The 16,879-nt window shown below is 49.5% G+C and overlaps 6 protein-coding genes across 6 annotated transcripts; 4 read left to right on the top strand and 2 right to left on the bottom strand.

Annotated features, from left to right (window-relative positions):
• Positions 1-375: 375 nt before the first annotated feature.
• On the top strand, positions 376-3,327 carry pmt1 (protein mannosyltransferase 1; the record flags this gene model as incomplete). The annotated part of the gene is made up of 3 exons (XM_057241851.1): positions 376-632; positions 693-2,730; positions 2,821-3,327. The coding sequence occupies 3 exons, from the start codon at positions 376-378 to the stop codon at positions 3,325-3,327; spliced, it is 2,802 nt and encodes a 933-aa protein (XP_057097210.1).
• Positions 3,328-4,116: 789 nt separating this feature from the next.
• Positions 4,117-4,923, bottom strand: N7529_006323 (uncharacterized protein; the record flags this gene model as incomplete). Its single annotated transcript, XM_057241850.1, has 4 exons — positions 4,117-4,167; positions 4,291-4,492; positions 4,673-4,716; positions 4,783-4,923. 4 exons carry the CDS (start codon positions 4,921-4,923, stop codon positions 4,117-4,119), a joined length of 438 nt encoding a protein of 145 aa, XP_057097209.1.
• Positions 4,924-5,563: 640 nt separating this feature from the next.
• Positions 5,564-7,489, top strand: erf2 (palmitoyltransferase ERF2; the record flags this gene model as incomplete). Its single annotated transcript, XM_057241849.1, has 3 exons — positions 5,564-6,537; positions 6,592-6,700; positions 6,752-7,489. The coding sequence occupies 3 exons, from the start codon at positions 5,564-5,566 to the stop codon at positions 7,487-7,489; spliced, it is 1,821 nt and encodes a 606-aa protein (XP_057097208.1).
• Positions 7,490-8,322: 833 nt separating this feature from the next.
• On the top strand, positions 8,323-10,830 carry N7529_006321 (putative histone-lysine N-methyltransferase (Ash1); the record flags this gene model as incomplete). The annotated part of the gene is made up of 4 exons (XM_057241848.1): positions 8,323-9,427; positions 9,487-9,860; positions 9,912-10,111; positions 10,167-10,830. 4 exons carry the CDS (start codon positions 8,323-8,325, stop codon positions 10,828-10,830), a joined length of 2,343 nt encoding a protein of 780 aa, XP_057097207.1.
• A 986-nt stretch (positions 10,831-11,816) lies between these two features.
• On the bottom strand, positions 11,817-15,382 carry N7529_006320 (uncharacterized protein; the record flags this gene model as incomplete). Its single annotated transcript, XM_057241847.1, has 5 exons — positions 11,817-14,000; positions 14,738-14,787; positions 14,849-14,894; positions 15,074-15,238; positions 15,332-15,382. The coding sequence occupies 5 exons, from the start codon at positions 15,380-15,382 to the stop codon at positions 11,817-11,819; spliced, it is 2,496 nt and encodes an 831-aa protein (XP_057097206.1).
• A 466-nt stretch (positions 15,383-15,848) lies between these two features.
• N7529_006319 (uncharacterized protein) lies at positions 15,849-16,694 on the top strand (the record flags this gene model as incomplete). Its single annotated transcript, XM_057241846.1, has 3 exons — positions 15,849-16,016; positions 16,075-16,172; positions 16,229-16,694. 3 exons carry the CDS (start codon positions 15,849-15,851, stop codon positions 16,692-16,694), a joined length of 732 nt encoding a protein of 243 aa, XP_057097205.1.
• Positions 16,695-16,879: the final 185 nt, after the last annotated feature.

Below are 16,879 nucleotides of genomic sequence, written 5' to 3'. Positions count from 1 at the left end.
GTGTTCACCTCTGTTCTTGTTTGTCGACTTATTCCCTTTTTCTTTCCCATACTCTCCCTATAGCGACCCTCTTTCTTTTCACATCTTTTTATTCCCTGTCATGGGGCTTTCCTTCTCATTATTACACGATCATTAACCGTTGTGGTGCTTGAAGCCATTCGAAGGCAACTCGAGGCCACAAAACAGCTGTCCATATCATACACTCATCCATTGGGGTTTTGAAAATCCTTTGATGAGTGGACAAATCACGACTCAAATCCACTCAACCTTCATCCTGCTATTTTCTTCCTTTTGACATTCCGATTCCCGCGCCGATCTCCTAAACCGCCGACGTCGTATCACCTTTGTATCGGACCTCGGGACAATTGAAACAATATGGGTCAGAAGTCGAAAGACACACTGGCCGTGCGGCCACAGAGCCGCTCTGGGCGCTCGCGCAGTCGTTCTCCCAAACCCAAGAGCAAGCCTTCAACGGTGCCTCAAAGCTATGCCTCGGAGGGAGTGAAGAACAATGACATCTTCCAACTACCCGGCTCGGACTACAAACTTATCGTCTTGGTGACTCTGATTGCCACGGCTGTTCGTCTATTCAGAATTTATCAGCCCACTAGTGTGGTCTTTGATGAAGTCCAGTAGGTCATCCGCCAATATTGAGAAGAAAAGCGGAGACTGACTAATTTCGCTCTGAACAGCTTCGGTGGTTTTGCATCTAAGTATATCAAGGGAAAGTTCTTCATGGATGTCCACCCTCCGCTGGCTAAACTGTTGCTTACACTGGCCGGCTGGCTGGCCGGTTTTGACGGTAACTTCGACTTCAAGGATATTGGCAAGGATTACCTGGAACCCGGTGTGCCTTATGTGGCGATGCGCATGCTTCCAGCTATTCTTGGTGTATTGACTGTTCCCCTGATGTTCCTGACCCTCAGAGTCACCGGGTGCCGGAGCTCGACCGCTGCCCTGGGTGCTGGTCTTGTTATCTTTGACAATGCATTGGTCACTCAGTCCCGCCTGATACTCCTTGACTCGCCATTGATTTTCTTCACCGCTCTTACCGCTCTAGCCTTCAGCTGCTTCACCAACCAACAGGAACTTGGACCGGCCTACGCCTTCCGCGGACCGTGGTGGTTCTGGTTGGTTGCTACGGGTCTCTCTCTCGGCGCAACCCTGAGCGTCAAGTGGGTTGGTCTCTTCACTATGGCGTGGGTTGGGTCTCTCACAGTTCTCCAATTGTGGGTACTTTTGGGTGACTCCAAGACTGTCACTCCACGCCTGTGGTTGAAGCATTTCTTCTCTCGCGTTTTCTGTCTCATTGTTATTCCTGTGGGCTTTTACCTTGCCATGTTCGCTATCCATTTCACATGCTTGGTCAACCCCGGAGAAGGCGATGGGTTTATGTCGTCGGAATTCCAGGCGACATTGAACTCCAAGTCTATGCAAGATGTGCCCGCAGATGTTTCCTTTGGATCCCGGGTCAGCCTGCGCCATCTGAACACCCAGGGTGGATATCTGCACTCCCACCCTCACATGTATCCAACTGGCAGCAAGCAGCAGCAAATCACGCTCTATCCCCACAAGGATGAGAATAACCTGTTCCTCTTGGAGAACTCCACTCAGCCTCTTGGGCCGTATGGTGAGGTCGAGGGTCCCTTCGCCTGGGACAACCTGACTGCTCCTGGTTTCATCGAAGATGGATCGATCATCAGACTTTACCACTCAATCACTCACCGAAGAATTCACTCCCATGACGAGCGTCCTCCGGTGACCGAGGCTGACTGGCAATACGAGGTTTCTGCCTATGGATACGAAGGCTTCGCTGGTGATGCCAACGATTTGTGGAAAGTTGAGATTGTTCCTTCGTTGTCTGAGACACCAGAGTCCAAGAAGCGCCTGCGCACCATTCAGTCCAAGTTCCGACTGGTGCACGTCATGACCGGCTGTGTCCTGTTTTCCCACAAGGTCAAGCTTCCGGATTGGGGATGGGAGCAGCAGGAAGTGACCTGCGCAAAGGGCGGTACCCTTCCCAACAGTGTTTGGTACATTGAGTCCAACCAGCACCCCGCGATGCCCGCAGACGCCGAGAGAGTCAACTACCGTAACCCGGGCTTCTTGGGCAAATTCTGGGAATTGCAGAAGGTTATGTGGACCACCAACGCCGGCTTGGTTGAGTCTCATGCCTGGGATTCTCGCCCACCTTCTTGGCCGACCCTCCTCCGCGGTATCAACTTCTGGGGCAAGGATTACCGTCAAATCTACCTTCTTGGAAACCCGCTGATCTGGTGGTCAAGCACTTTGGCTATTGGCATCTACTTCATTTTCAAGGCTCTCTCCGTTATTCGTTGGCAACGAAGCTGCGGTGACTACAAGCACGTTTCGTTCAAGCGCTTTGATTACGAGGTGGGCACCAGTGTTCTGGGTTGGTTCTTCCATTACTTCCCCTTCTATCTCATGGCTCGTCAACTCTTCTTGCACCACTACCTTCCCGCACTCTACTTCGCCATTATGGTTCTCTGTCAAGAACTTGATTTCCTCACCAACCGTGTTAAGAGCCTCGGCCTTGTGTCCAGGCCTGCGATTGGCAAGACTTTGATGGCGGCCTTCTTGGGTCTCAGTATTGTTGTCTTCACTCTTTATGCGCCCCTCGTGTACGGCAATCCCTGGACCAAGGATGCTTGCAACAAAGTGAAGCTCCTGGGATCCTGGGACTTCGACTGTAATACTTTTCACAGTGACGTAAGTGTTCCAGAATGGAAACCTCCACGACGAGGCTATTAAACGAATCGACCGAACCATGACTAACATGGACTTTTACACTACCATTAGTTGAGCGAATATGTCACTCAATACGTGCCGAACGTGTCACCTGTTGCTGCCCCTACAACTGCAGCCCAGGCACCCCCACCACCACCCGTTCAGGTACAGGAGCCTGCCCCAGCAGGCGAAGCTGCCGAGGTCTCTGAGCCAGCGGCCGTGACCGCACCTAAGATTCAAGGCTCCATGGCCCGTGTCGAGTACCGTGACCAAAATGGCAAAGTCCTTGACGAGAACCTAGTCGCCTCGCTCCGGGCGGAAGGTAAAGTGAAGTTCGAGACACGCTATGAGCCTGGCCACAAGATGGAGAACGCACATGAAGTTCCCATCGTCGATGGCCAGCTTGCACCCCCGCACCCGGACGTGCAGGGCCAAAATCCCGAAACTGGCAGCTTGCCTGAGGACTCTGTGCCTCCCGAAAGTCCTGCCTCCGTGGCTGATGGCAATGAGCGCTCCGTCGAGCGTCCAAGCTCCATGGGGGCCAAGCCTGCTAGTGAGGGCAATGAAGCTACCAAATAGTGGCTGTATGGGAAACAAGTGTAAAAGGCGAGGAGATTCTGCCATGTATAACGAAACTCTATAGAGTAGTTGTTCATTTCAATTGTTAGCTTTTTTTACCTCTCTTTCTCTTCTCTTGCCTTAATTCGATATGAATCTACAGAGAATTCCACAGATGAATCTTACGCTATTCTGGAAACGGTTTTTGTTAACAGGCCTCATGCTGCAACAATACTACCTAGGTAGGGCATAGGTAGTTAGCCGCCAAATGTTATTGGCGATTGAAATAAGATTAGAAAAAGACTCGAAACAATGTCAAGAGCCCTATGGTATCGCAGAGGAAGGTTGGTACTTAGGTAAAAATTCATATACCTATGTAGGTAACCAATAACAAGTGTATGTTAAGATGCTAATCAAGTGCCACGAAAGAGTGTCACCAAGCTTTCTGGACTTTTGCAAGTTGTTTCGTTTTGAAAGAAGCTTATGGAGACCTTGGATGGTCGGTCCCAGTCAGCTGGGACACTTGCATAGCTACATATATGTACATTTTGTATATGTCTACACATGTATGTTCTCATGCAGGCAGTAGGAAACGAGCATAACGCAAGAAAGAGACTGATTCCCAATTGACTCTTCATCTGAATACGGATACTATGCACAAATCTCTTGCTATCCCGAAGGCAAGTTCACGCACCCCTCTTCTCTCCCAAATCTTCGCGGTCTTAGTGTACAGCAGTTGGCCGCAAATAAAAACGGCGGTTCGCTTCATTCAACTTCTTTAGACTCTTCTTATGGCTAGTCAATAGCCATTTAGTAGTCCCACTCCTCCTTGCCGTACTTGTTGAATCTCTCGTGGAGGTCCTATCGGAAAAATTATGATGTTAGCGTTGAACGAGATAGACAAACCGATCGCATGATCCTCTGGTTCAGACGATGACGCAATGAAGAAGAGTATAAGTGTGAAACGAATGATCAAATTCATACCTCGGGCAAGGTGACGTTGGGAACAATGACGGTGTTCATGGCGCTAGGGGCAGCGCGGAGGGGCTGGCTCTTGTCACCGTGGGGGTGGTACTGGTACTTGTAAACCTTGCCATCCTCAGATGCGGCGTGCCAGGGCATGGAGCTCTCGCCAATGCGGACGTTGCTCTCGGAGTTCACGGAGGTGGGCTTGCGGCCGAAGTACCTATACAATCGCAAAAAACGAACAAATTAGCAATCGTGCAACTTGATGATTGCGTGCCATTGAGAGATGGTTGTTAATCGGGAAGTTTCCCGAAGGAATATTGGAGCGTCACAATGGCGCAAATGGGGCGAAATGATTGTATATGAGGCGATATAGGGTAATTTCGGGAGGGATGCTCACCATCCGGCAATCAGGAAGGCACCAGACATAACACCGAGAAGGACCTAGATATAAGAATTAGAACAAAAGCTCTGACATGCTTTAATTTTAATGGACTGTCGGTTCCATACATAAAGCTCAGGATCACGCTTGGGGGCCTTGTCGAGGCCGGACTGCTCCATCTTGGAGGAGTTGAAACGGCGCGGGGGAGCGCGGAGAAGGGACTGGCGGGTCAGAGCCCGGCGAGTAGCCAGAGCAGCAATGGAGGACATGATTGCAGCAATTCGAGCGTACGTTGGAAGGTCAATTCGTGAGCGGAGAACTGGAGACGGGGTAGTGCGAGAGAATCATGAACATCGAATGATGTTGCCGGCACATCATGTGATATGCGCTTAGTCATCGCCGGACCAAGCAGTCTGGGTCGCGACTTTTGAGCTCCCTGTGGTTGTGATTCTTTGGTTTCCGGATTATCCGTGTGGTTGACGCATATACGATCATTCTGGTGTTTGTTTCTGTGATGTAATTAGGTCATTACGATTGGTTTGGCTTCTCGATTGCAGTTCATGCCAAAGGTATGTAGCTCCGGTTTTCTCCATCAGGGGTTCTCTGTTTTAGGCCTTACGGCGCGTTTGTCGGTGGAACTGTACGACAGAGCTATGAGTCTAATAAGAATATAGGAACTTGATCAATTTTTTTATTCACTCTTTAGATCTTGCCTCGGGTCCATTGTCGCTCATTTTTTTTTAGCTCCGCTCGCTGGTTGCCTTATCCCTCGATTTAGCTGCAGTCTAGCTGCCCGAACTCACCGCGATTATTCGCTTCTAGTAATTTCGCTATTGACCATTTGGAACAAAATATGGTTCGGCGCATTATTGCTTAGCCAATTGTCGATATCTACACCCTACCAGCGCTATGGCAAACTCCGCAGAGATCCCAGTCACCAACGACGCAAACCAAACCTCCACACAGCAGCATGTCCTAGGGATTCCTCGTCCCCCCTCGGTGGGAGGAATCTCGTCCCGGGTGACGGATGATGATGGGGAACGAACACCGTCTTATACGTCACCTGCCCCTCAGCACCAGTCACAATCCTCCGTTTCTCGTCGAGGTCCGCCTCCCACTCGGAACTCCATCACTAGCCAGGTAACCAGCAGACCTGGTAGCTCGGGGAGCCGACTGAGCAGGTCACATATACCGTCCCTGACGGCCCAGGGATTTTTCCGGCCAATGAGCTCGCAACGACTGCAGGCACACCGAGGAACACGCCCCATGACCAAAGGAACCGTTTCATCTACCGATGAATGGACAGAGCGAGACGGTCAAAACCGGAGAAGTTTAATCTCCAACAGCACGGTACCGCAAGGGTCTCTTAATCCGACTGATATGGAAGTTCCGCCGTCCCGGGGAACGGAGTTCACAGATCCTATCATCCCAGACCGCAACACCTCGAACGCCAGTCCCATGGGTAACACAACCATTCGGAGTCTGGGTGAGAGCGTTAGGCTTTTGCGGGATCGAGACCAGAAGGACAAGCCCCAGCGCCTCAATCTAGGCGCCAACTATACAGGGCAGACGGCACAAGACGCACCACCAAAATCACCCCTATCGTTCTTGTCATTGCAAAATAGGGGTTCGGGACAGAATAATCATGAGTCTCGGGGTCATCAAGGCCATGAGCACCTCTCTTCTGCTGGGTCCTCTCCTGGTCCCCTTGATGTAAAGAATCCTGGGCTACCAAAACCGAAGTTGGGCAAAAACTATGAATATTTCCTTGGAAACACCGTCTTCTGCGGCGGAGGGCGCTTTCAAAACTCTCGAGACAAGCCTGTCAACATTGCAACAGGCCTTTTGGTGGTTGTACCTTCAGCATTGTTCTTTGCCTTTTCGTATGTACACGTATTTCTCATAACCTGTGGGACCACGCTAATCTTTGTCCTTAGGGCCCCTTGGCTGTGGCATAATATCTCTCCTGCTATTCCCATCGTGTTTGCCTACGTCTTTTACGTTTGTTTCTCATCTTTTGTACATGCCTCTGTCGTCGATCCTGGAGTAAGTGGTTTGACCTTTGTCATATACGACGGTTACTAATCTAATACTCAGGTGATGCCTCGCAATGTACATCCCATGCCCCAGACAAATCCTTCAGACGATCCTTTGGCGCTTGGTCCACTCACGAATGACTGGGTTATGGTTAAGCTTGCTACTTCTGATGTGGCTGCCATGGATGTGCCAGTGAAATACTGCAAGACATGTAACATATGGCGGCCTCCTCGCTGCTATCATTGTCGTGTCTGCAATAATTGCGTCGAAACCCTCGATCACCACTGTGTGTGGCTCAATAATTGCGTGGGTCGCCGGAATTATCGGTACTTTTTCACCTTCGTCAGCTTCTGCACGCTCCTAGCCCTATTCTTAATTGGCGCAAGTTTGGCACACATTTTGGTCTACATGTCCCGGGAAAACGTATCCTTCGGGGCTGCAATCTCGAAATGGAGAGTACCCTGGGCAATGGTGATCTATGGTGTTGTCGCAGTGCCATACCCCACATCTCTCTGGGCGTACCACATGTTCTTGGTTGGTCGTGGCGAAACAACCAGAGAATATCTCAACTCGCACAAGTTTTCCAAGGGTGACCGGCATCGGCCGTTCACCCAAGGCAATATCCTCAAGAATTGGATTGCCGTTCTTGGACGTCCTCGGCCTCCCACGTATATGCAGTTCAAGAAGCAATACGAAGATGGCGATCAACGCCTGGATACGCCAAAGCGCAAGTATCGTGTCCCAGATGTCGAATCCCAAGGCATTGAAATGGAACATGTTGGTCCCCAACAGCATTGAAAAAAAAAAGTCATTTGTTCTTGTCGGTCATATTTGGCCCGCTACGACCTGTGAAGATGATAATCATGATTTCTTCTCTTCTCAATTCCCATTTCTCCCGGGATCATTCATATCTACCTTTTTTCTAATCTCTCTCTACATTACACATACCCTTCTTGTCATCCTTTCTGTTTATCTTGCTGTATCCAGCGCAGGCATCATCTTTTTTTTGTATCTTTCTACTGATCTGTCTTGATCGAATTCCTTATTTTGTTTTATCTTTGTGACTTATGTGACTACATGAGAATTGGGCAACCATACTCAAACCCAGCCTATTCACCTCTTCCTCCATTACTCACCTTTATTGGAACTATACATTCACTTGTTTTTCTTCTATACCCTTGGATGTCATTTATATGACACAGATAGCACAACCCTCAATTTCAATAGACAATAGACAATAGATATACTACGCGTAGAATCTCTTATGCGGGGGCGAAGAGTTATGAGGGATTTCGGCATTCCACCTGGGCACGAGATCTGACTTTGTAAGCGCTAGGGCTTAACCAGGTACTTCCCCTTCGCCCTTGCATTTCCATTCTATTTATTGCGTTAAGACCCTAGTAATTCCATTGGAAAATCTGCCAATAGATTAGAGTGTTGTTGAATGTGTTGGCGTTGCACGCGTCAGGTATCGCCCTAAATTGATAAGAAGGCGCGCGGGAAGCTGATCCTCTCATTTTCCCCTGATATTCTCCCCATCTCACTCGATTACACGCGACACTTGTTATATCTCGACAGAGCAAGGCGATTCCCCGTGGAATTGTCTTTCTCGTTTACTCGCTTCTTCAAAAATGGCGCCACGAACGTCCCGATCACTCGCGTCCGCGGCTCCCGATCCCCAGACACACGAGCCCGCTGATGACAATTTGAGCCTCGATGTTCCTGAACAACTTTTGACGCCTGAAAACAGTCGCTCGGAGACATCAAGCAACAATGAGAACGCGTTGACAGACGAAAAACCCGCAGGACGGCGTAGGTCAACACGGGTCGCACGCGCATCTTTGCCAGCTGGTGAGCCGCTGGAAGACACACCCGAGAAAGAAGAGCCCGCGGCCTCATCCAGCGCGGCTTATGTCGATAGCCTCGCCAAAGCAAAAAGATCACACTCCTCGCTTCGCCACAGCATTGCAGTAATGGAAAATTCGCTGTGGAGCGCTACTCCAACCGATGATGATACCACCGCCTATGACCACCCAATGGCCCCCGATACCCCGGTCTCAAAGTCATCGCAGGAGCTACAGTCTGAGGATATGAATACATCGCTCCAGCAGCGTACGCTGCGAAATCGTGCAGAGAAAACATTGGCCGAGGATGAAGGAACTAGCGAGGCGAAGTCGGCCCCATCTCGAATCGTTTCTCGCAAATCTCTACGACTGTCAGGTCGCATTGGTCTTCTGGATAAGGCCACCGATCTAGTCGAAAGGGCCAGCAGTATCCTAGGGAAGCGTACAAGAGGCCTGGTTGATAAGGAGCTTGGTCGGCGTGCTAGTCTGCGACCTCGCGTAACTGCCTCTCCGAAAGAAGAGACAGCCAATAATCACATAACGAAGAAACGCCGAGTTTCCGAGAGTGATTTGCCCAAAATCCAAGAATCAGATTCGTCTGACTCGGAGGAACCCCCAACACCAGCTTCGGCGCGGCCTAAGCGTAAGCTCTGGCTGTCCCACGGGCTTTACACGGGACAGGAACCTTCGGACTCGCCGCCCAAGCAGCGCCGCAGTAAAAACTCGAAGAAGACTGGCACCGGCCCCATGCATCGTACGATTCTTCCCATGCCAATGTTTAAGGGTGCCCGGCTTTTGAAGAATGGGCGGGATTTCCAGTTGCCGTTCGACATCTTCTCGCCCCTTCCGCCTGGTCAACCAAAGCCCAATGAGTGGCGTAAGACCAATAAAAGTAAGGCTTATTGGCTTTCTCACAGAGATAAGAGATCTGAGATCTAACAGACGTTCTAGATGTTTTTGTAGGTGATGCCGGAAGCTTCTGGAGATCGAACAAAAACCTCGAGCTTTCTCTTTGCATGTGCACCGAAGATACTGGCTGCGATGAGAACTGCCAGAACCGCTACATGTTCTACGAGTGTGATAATGGCAATTGTAGGTTGGGTCCTGAGTGCGGAAACCGAAACTTCGAGGGCCTCAAGCATCGAACCAAAGCTGGTGGCAAGTATAATATCGGTGTCGAGGTCATTAAAACGGCAGATCGTGGTTATGGCGTCCGCAGCAACCGTTCTTTCGAACCCAACCAGATTATTGTGGAATATACCGGAGAGATTCTCACCCAGCTTGAGTGTGAGAAGAGGATGAGAACAGTCTACAAAAACAATGACGTAAGTAATATTAACGATCCTATGTTTTACTACTTGCTCACTTTATTTCAGTGTTACTATCTCATGTATTTCGATCAAAACATGATCATCGACGCTACTCGAGGATCCATTGCTCGCTTTGTCAATCATGCATGTGCGCCTAACTGTCGTATGGAAAAATGGACCGTCGCTGGCAAGCCACGCATGGCCCTCTTCGCAGGGGACCGCGGAGTCTCAACTGGGGAGGAGTTGAGTTATGACTACAACTTTGAGTGGGTCTCATATGCAGTCTGAAAGCCAAGTTGCAATGTGCTAACCTTCTATCAGTCCATACTCCAACAAGAATGTGCAAGAATGCCGCTGTGGATCGGCGAATTGTCGAGGATTCTTGGGCCCGCGTCTTAAGGATAAGCAGCAGCGTGCCAAAGAACTTGAAGAAAAGCGCAAGGCCGAAGGAAGCCCCAAGAAGACAGCCTCGAAGAAGATTGTCGAAAAAAAGCGAAAGGCCTCAGAAGAGTCTGAAGACGATGTGCCCAGCCAGAGCAAAAGGCGCAAGATTATCACGTCCAAGACAATCAAGGCTGGGGTGAAAAAAGCCGTCGCGACTGTTTATGGAAAAAAGACTGCAAAAAAGACGGCCAAGGCCAAGACCAACGTCAAGCTACCGACAGTCAAAACCACAGGCCGAGTCAAGGCCGCTGTCCGAACTACCAAGACGTCCAAGGCAGCTCCAGCGTCTCCTGCTAAGACTACAACCTCCCAGCTTAAACGGCCATCTGCGGAGACCAAGAAGAAAATCCTCGCTGCTGCTTCCAAGGGCTCCGGGGTTCCTCCTCGGAAGCCTGTTGCGCGAAAGACCCCAATCAAGAGTCCCGCCAAGACCAAAGCTCCTGCTTCTAAAATGAAGACCACTGCCAGGAGCCGCCTTGGTAAGGGGGTCAAGAGCGCTGCTCGGCGTGTTGTGCGGTCTGTCAAAGGAGTAAAGAAGTGATTCAGCTTTCTAAGTCTGGTTTCTGACATTCAGCGTCAGTGTCTAATCCTGTTGGTCTAGACCAACGACAGCAGATTCTTTCGTTGCCACTTTTCGAGTCTGGTGGTCAATCTCCGCTCGGCAGGCAATCTTTCAATTTCCTCTTATAATTTTCTTTTATCCTTGCTTTTGCTCAACAATTGACATTCGTGCTCATCGGCTAATTCCCCCCTGTACGACATTCCCTGTGTTTTTCTGGAAAATGGCGTTTGTTTTCATCTTTTCCATCTTATTGTTCTCCTATCTGCTGTCCTTTCCTGTTCCTCTTCTTAACTTCACCTTCCTGGCTTTGTGTTTTCTTCTTGAGCTCTGATTTATGTGTCATGGTCATGAAAGTGAGAGATTGCTCTAGGCCGATGTTGAGTGTCAAGTACGTATACTCACGCGAGGCCTTCACATCGGCTGTGATATTTTTAGGGTAGGTACCACTCTGAATTCAACATGGTTTTCCCTAGAAGTCTTCAATCTTGCGATCAAATTTAAATGTAAACGTACACACCAAGATATATTGACTCATGGCTGTTTGGCAGTGGGAGTGGATGCGCTGCAAAACACACCAACCGAGTTTGATATCAGGTTAGATTAAATCCTATTCCGCTTTGGAGTTATTTGTTAGTATATCCATGGGAGCTCTCTACATACAAACCCTACCTAGAGAGGTCCATTTATTTTTTATATATGTACCTATGCAGTTTATCCAAAGCCCAAGGGATCTGGTATTTTAAGTTGGGGGTGCCCGGTTTGGCAATTTGCTATATCTAGACAATGAGATATTCATATCGAAAAAAGGTTGCCAACAATATTTGAATTGATTTGTGGGGTTACAGAAACTTGTTACAAAAAGTAGACCATACACCATGAACTCAGATTGGACACCGGAATCAAGGCATTTGTGGTACATTATAAATAATTGACTGGACAAGATGAAAATGTCTTAATATGTCAGTTTATGTAGAGTTCGCTGGACCGGGTTCAGGGGTTGGATCTGGTAATTGATCGAGTCGGGCCTGGGAATCCTCAGGCAGATGGACTTCTTGCTGTTCCAATTCAGCGCCAACAGGTAGTTGGGTTGTAACATTTGCTTCAGTCGTTGCATCCGTATTTCCGTCTAAAGCTGGCGTAGGTTCTTCCGCTAGAGTAGGACCCGTTGCCGTAGAACTAGACACAACAGATTGCTCGGTAATTGTGGATGGTTCAATATGTGGAGAATTTACTGCCGCGGATGATGCTGGAAGTGAATCTGAATCCGCGATAGGCTTTGTGTCTGGCACTGTGTTCGCATCTTTTGGTTCCACAGATTTTGCTTCATCCGAGTTCACATCAGCCCCGGGAATATATGATGGGCTGGGTTGATCATCTTGAACAGGTGCCGGGGGCTCTTGGGGTGTGTCAGACTGGACGATTGACTCGTTTGAAAGAATTCCAGGAATTGGGGGTTCAGGTATCGCGGGGGTCGATGCTGGTATAGGCTCCGGTTCTGCTACCCCTTGTGATTCTTGGCCGAGCGTGTGCGGTTGCCCTAGATCTTGTGCGTCCGGGGCTTCCGAGGGTAATTTGGGGCTCTCAAATGGTGGCACGACCGCAGTATCTTGTTGGATTGTGAGACCAGGCTCTTCCTTGGGGACCAGCTCAGGTGTGGACTTTGAGGCGTCGCCTTCTCCTTGTGGCTCATATCTAGAGCCTTGAACCTCACCAACTTCGGCTGCAATCTCGGCGGGGTCATCTGAAATTGCATCCTTTGTGGAAAGTGAAGTGTCAGTCTCGTCGGTTTGGGGGAGTATAGGCTTCTCGTCCAAATCGCGAACCTCAGGCTTCCCGGTGGGAGCCATGGAAACCAAAGCGTTAGTGTCCTTCCCCGGGGATTCTTTGAGCTGTGGTGTCTCTTTCTCAGTCGGTTCTTGTTGTTGTGAAGGCATATCCTCCCCGGTCGATAGAGAGAGCTCAGGAGCGGAAGGCTGGATTTCTGGCACAGCATCTGTCATTTCGTGATCGACATCAACTGACTGCCCAGCGGACGTTTCCAGTGAGGGTTGGCCCACAAACTCTGCGCCAGACGGAGGCTGGGGGGTCTCGGGAGTCTTCGCATCCATCATAGATTCATCACCCTCATCACTTTCGTCACCCTCTTCTCCGTCCTCGTCATCTTCGTCTTGGCCCGACTGGTCAATGGACATCTGGTCAATGGACATCCGGGAAGCATCTTGCTGGCCATGTTCCTTGAAACCAGCCTCATTGTTGCCAGAACCAGAGCCGACTCCATGGACTGTTGCGGCATCGGCTCCTTCGCCAGGCGCAAACATTACTTTCTTCTTCCTGCCCTTTCCGATGCCTCTGCCCTTACGTTTGGGCGGAGGTGGACGTCTCTTTGGGGGCGTCATGACAGCTGCCGAGCCAGCTTCCGCAACGACGACACCCTCGGCATTGACAACTCCGACGCCCTCGACAACTGTCCCAGGTGCAGGTGCCTCTGGTTTTACGGGTACTTCGCTTTGTTCAACAATAGTCTGCACGTCGCCAGTGATCTCCCCTTCAATGCGATGACCTTCAGGCACCCACGCTTCATAGATAGAGATGTTACCGGTATCCGGGTCGACTTTTTTGAACTTTGTTCTCCTCATTGGTCCCGAGGTCGAGGAGCTTCCATCTGTACCAGCAGTGGCGCCATAGAGGGAGGGGAGGCCTGGTCGCCGCTTTGCCAGGAATTCGACCTCTGCAGGCTCCAGATGCTTCGGGAGAGTCATCCATTTGCGAGTGGTAAAGCTGCGATCAGCCATGTTTGATGTCGCAGCTGATTCCTCTGCATCCACCACGCTTTTCTCTTCATCATCGGCTGCTCGAATTCCTTGGCGAATATGAATACATCCTGCACGGGCTGCTCGAAGAAGTGCGCGACTGGTTGGGGGCAAGATCTGGCTGTCTCTTGGCATGGGAAGCTCTGGTAGTGTAGGCCCTCCACCTGGGCCCTGAACACCGAATTCGGAGTCATTGGGCTTGGGCGCCTGAGAGAATGTGTGTGACTGTTTGGACCATCGACGGACTGGTAGTCCCTCAAAGACATCGTGATCAATTTGGCCTGTTCGTGTGCGGTTGGGACCATTGTCGAGGTGTCGCCCTGAGCGTGAGGCCCTGAACTGCGGAATATGTTAGCATTGTCATAGTATCGATTGTATGTATTGCATCAGAGCTTCGCAGCTTCGCAATTTTCTTTGTCGGCCTTGTCTAGGCCAGACACGACAGCTTGTCCCCACGGGCGCAACATGTAACGTACAGTGGAAGGCATGACTGGCAAATGCCTCTGCAATTGATTTTCCCCAACACCAGGTGCAGATATGTTATAAATATCAAGGACAGGTGTCCACTTTCAAGGAGTAGTGCCTGTTTTTCGAGATAGAGATGCTGCACTGGATAAGGTGTTGAAATGGCAGTAGTTGGGGTGGCTCCGTCGCGTTGCGACACTCCGAGCTCCCAAGGAGACATCACGTGACCAAATCAATCTGTAACTAGAATTCACATGTCATGGTTACAGGACTAGTTGGTTATGTATGTAAAAGATGTAGTAGATGGATATGTCAGAATGTCAATTGTAAATTGATTGAACAAGCTTGTTCCATTCCAAACTATGTCAAGAGTGGCGAGGTATTTCCGGTGCTTGCTACAACCGTTGCGCTGAGGTGTATAAATACAGAATAGACATCCCAGAGAGATAACCAATGAATCAAAACAAACAGAATGGAATATTAAAAAGTGGGATAGTTACATTGTTCCCGTCCAGCAGACATGTCTCAGAAGATTTAATCCCAACTTAACAGTGTTAGTAATGTTAGACGTGATGGCCCGAGGGCATTGGGCATTGTAAGCAATGACTTACCCAGTCTCCTTCTGGCGGACAATGCTTCCATGATCTCCAGTTTCCTTTCCCTAAAGTCACAGTGTCAACTTTATTCACTGGAGCAAAGCACGCACGGTATGCAAGACTTACACTTTTTTGGCCTTCCACCACCAATTTGTCCAATTGGAAGAACTGGCTGATAATCGTTTGTCTCTGCTATGAGGTAAGCCTCTCTCCTCCGTACGTCGATGGAATTGGGTGTAGAGCTGTATTGGAGGCAAAATCCTTTGACTTTCAATGCAAGGTGTCGATGAAAACCCCTCACATCTGTCGCTTGTCGAGGTTTGCCCCAAAAGCCCATGCACTCTTACTGACCTTCATCAAGCGCAAGCTTTGCAATCCATCTTGGATCAGTTCTTGTACCTCCCGTTCCTCTGTCGCGTTTTGGTGCTCGCGGAATGAATCTCTTGTCTTGCGACGAGCGTATTCTCGGAAATTGTAGTTTGAAAATTGCCCAGAATGCCGAAGGAGAGACCGGAACTAAGCAAAAGAAGAACCAGAGCGCGTCAGCTTACCGCTATAAACATGAGTGCGCTAGATTGAAGCACATATATTAGAATCGAAAAAGCGTACCAAAGACCGTGCCTGAAAGGCGGTATCACGTTGCAGAGATGCAACAGACATGATGTTCGAGAATGTGATGAGCGTGTGGGGAATAGTTGTTCGGACAACCGATGACTGAGAAATTGCTTTCGACTCCAAGATATCACTGTAGTTTGACTGCGTCAACAGGGCACTTCGGTATAAGTCTCGTCCATTTCAAAATGAGAAGCGTACGCACAAGGGAGTGACGAATCGAATGAGGGCGCACCGGATTATCCAAGGCGCGATCGGAGTTGACGGTGCGTATCTTGCAAGATTGCAAGAGCGCGAAGATCCGGGAGAACGGGATTAAAGGAATATCCGAAGACGATCCTTAAATCACAACTCTTTTATAAATGAGGAGCAGTTTGTAGTTGAAGTGTTGTAACGGAAAAAGAAGGACGGGAAATTCTTTTGCGGGAGAGAATGACGGAGTTATCGGGGCCGAGCTCCTTTGCTCCACGTTTCTCGTCTTCAACCTTCAGCTACAATAGATTTCTTGCTTCTCATGTCTCAATTACCTATCTCGCAAGCAGATTCTGATTTTTCTGAACCTAAGCCGAAGCCAATAGACTCGGTTAATTTAGAATGTTTGGATACCCTTCTTGAAAAATACTTGTGCCTGCTTGATCGGCAGCAGAAGCTGCAGTCAAGCCTAGCAGAGCAATTGTCATCTGTATGCCTCTTTTTTAAAACAATTCTCATTGTCAGAAGGATATACTGACAACTGTTAGGGATTCTTTGCTCTCGCCCAAGCCAATTTCTCTTGCCCTCCTGGGCGCCGTTATGGCCCCGATTACTTTGACGAGCGCATGAAAGCAACGAGGAATATGTAAGTCCACCACTGCCGTTGACTATCGGCTCTTGTTGACCCATAGAAATCGATAGATCAATCAAATCTGAGCGACACACGGAGCAATCTACAAAGGAACTGCAAGGAAACGCGGGTACCACTGAGCCACTCGACGCTCATTCCACATTCTCTGTCGAGCTCATACCGAGTCCTGTACCTGAGGAGGATCCCATTGGGAACGTCGAGGCTCAAGTCTCTTCGCCGGTCGAAGGCACACAACCTGAATCTCCACAAGAATCCCCCGATTCTTCGCAGCCCAACATAACCCTTGTCGAAAAACCAAGGGCTACTCGCAAGAAGTTCGGCTCTGCTGATCCAATTCATTGGTATGGGATACTAGTTCCTCAGTCGCTGCGCAAGGCTCAGGCATCCTTTACAGCTGCAATCGATCATGAGGTGCCTGACTTGGCGAGCACGACAGATGAAATGCGGGCATTGGAACAGCAAATAACCAATTTACGGGATCAGCTGAAATCTGAATCATCTCATGATACCAGTTAGTAAGCTTGTTCAACATTGCATGGTTGACCAGCTGGGGATTGGAAATAGGTAGTAACACAGAGCGTTCTCTGCCCAAAATATTGTTGTCCAATCCCACGTTCAGATGAGCCTAGAATAGCAATGCGGATGCCCGTTTATCTCATTATTGGACTCGAGATAAAGCTAGCATTCTGAGGTAGGTACCG

Source organism: Penicillium soppii (genome assembly GCF_028829465.1).
Source record: "Penicillium soppii strain IBT 18220 chromosome Unknown utg000005l, whole genome shotgun sequence".
Classification (NCBI taxonomy): Eukaryota; Fungi; Ascomycota; class Eurotiomycetes; order Eurotiales; family Aspergillaceae; genus Penicillium; species Penicillium soppii.
This window is presented reverse-complemented; position numbering and strand designations above follow the sequence as displayed.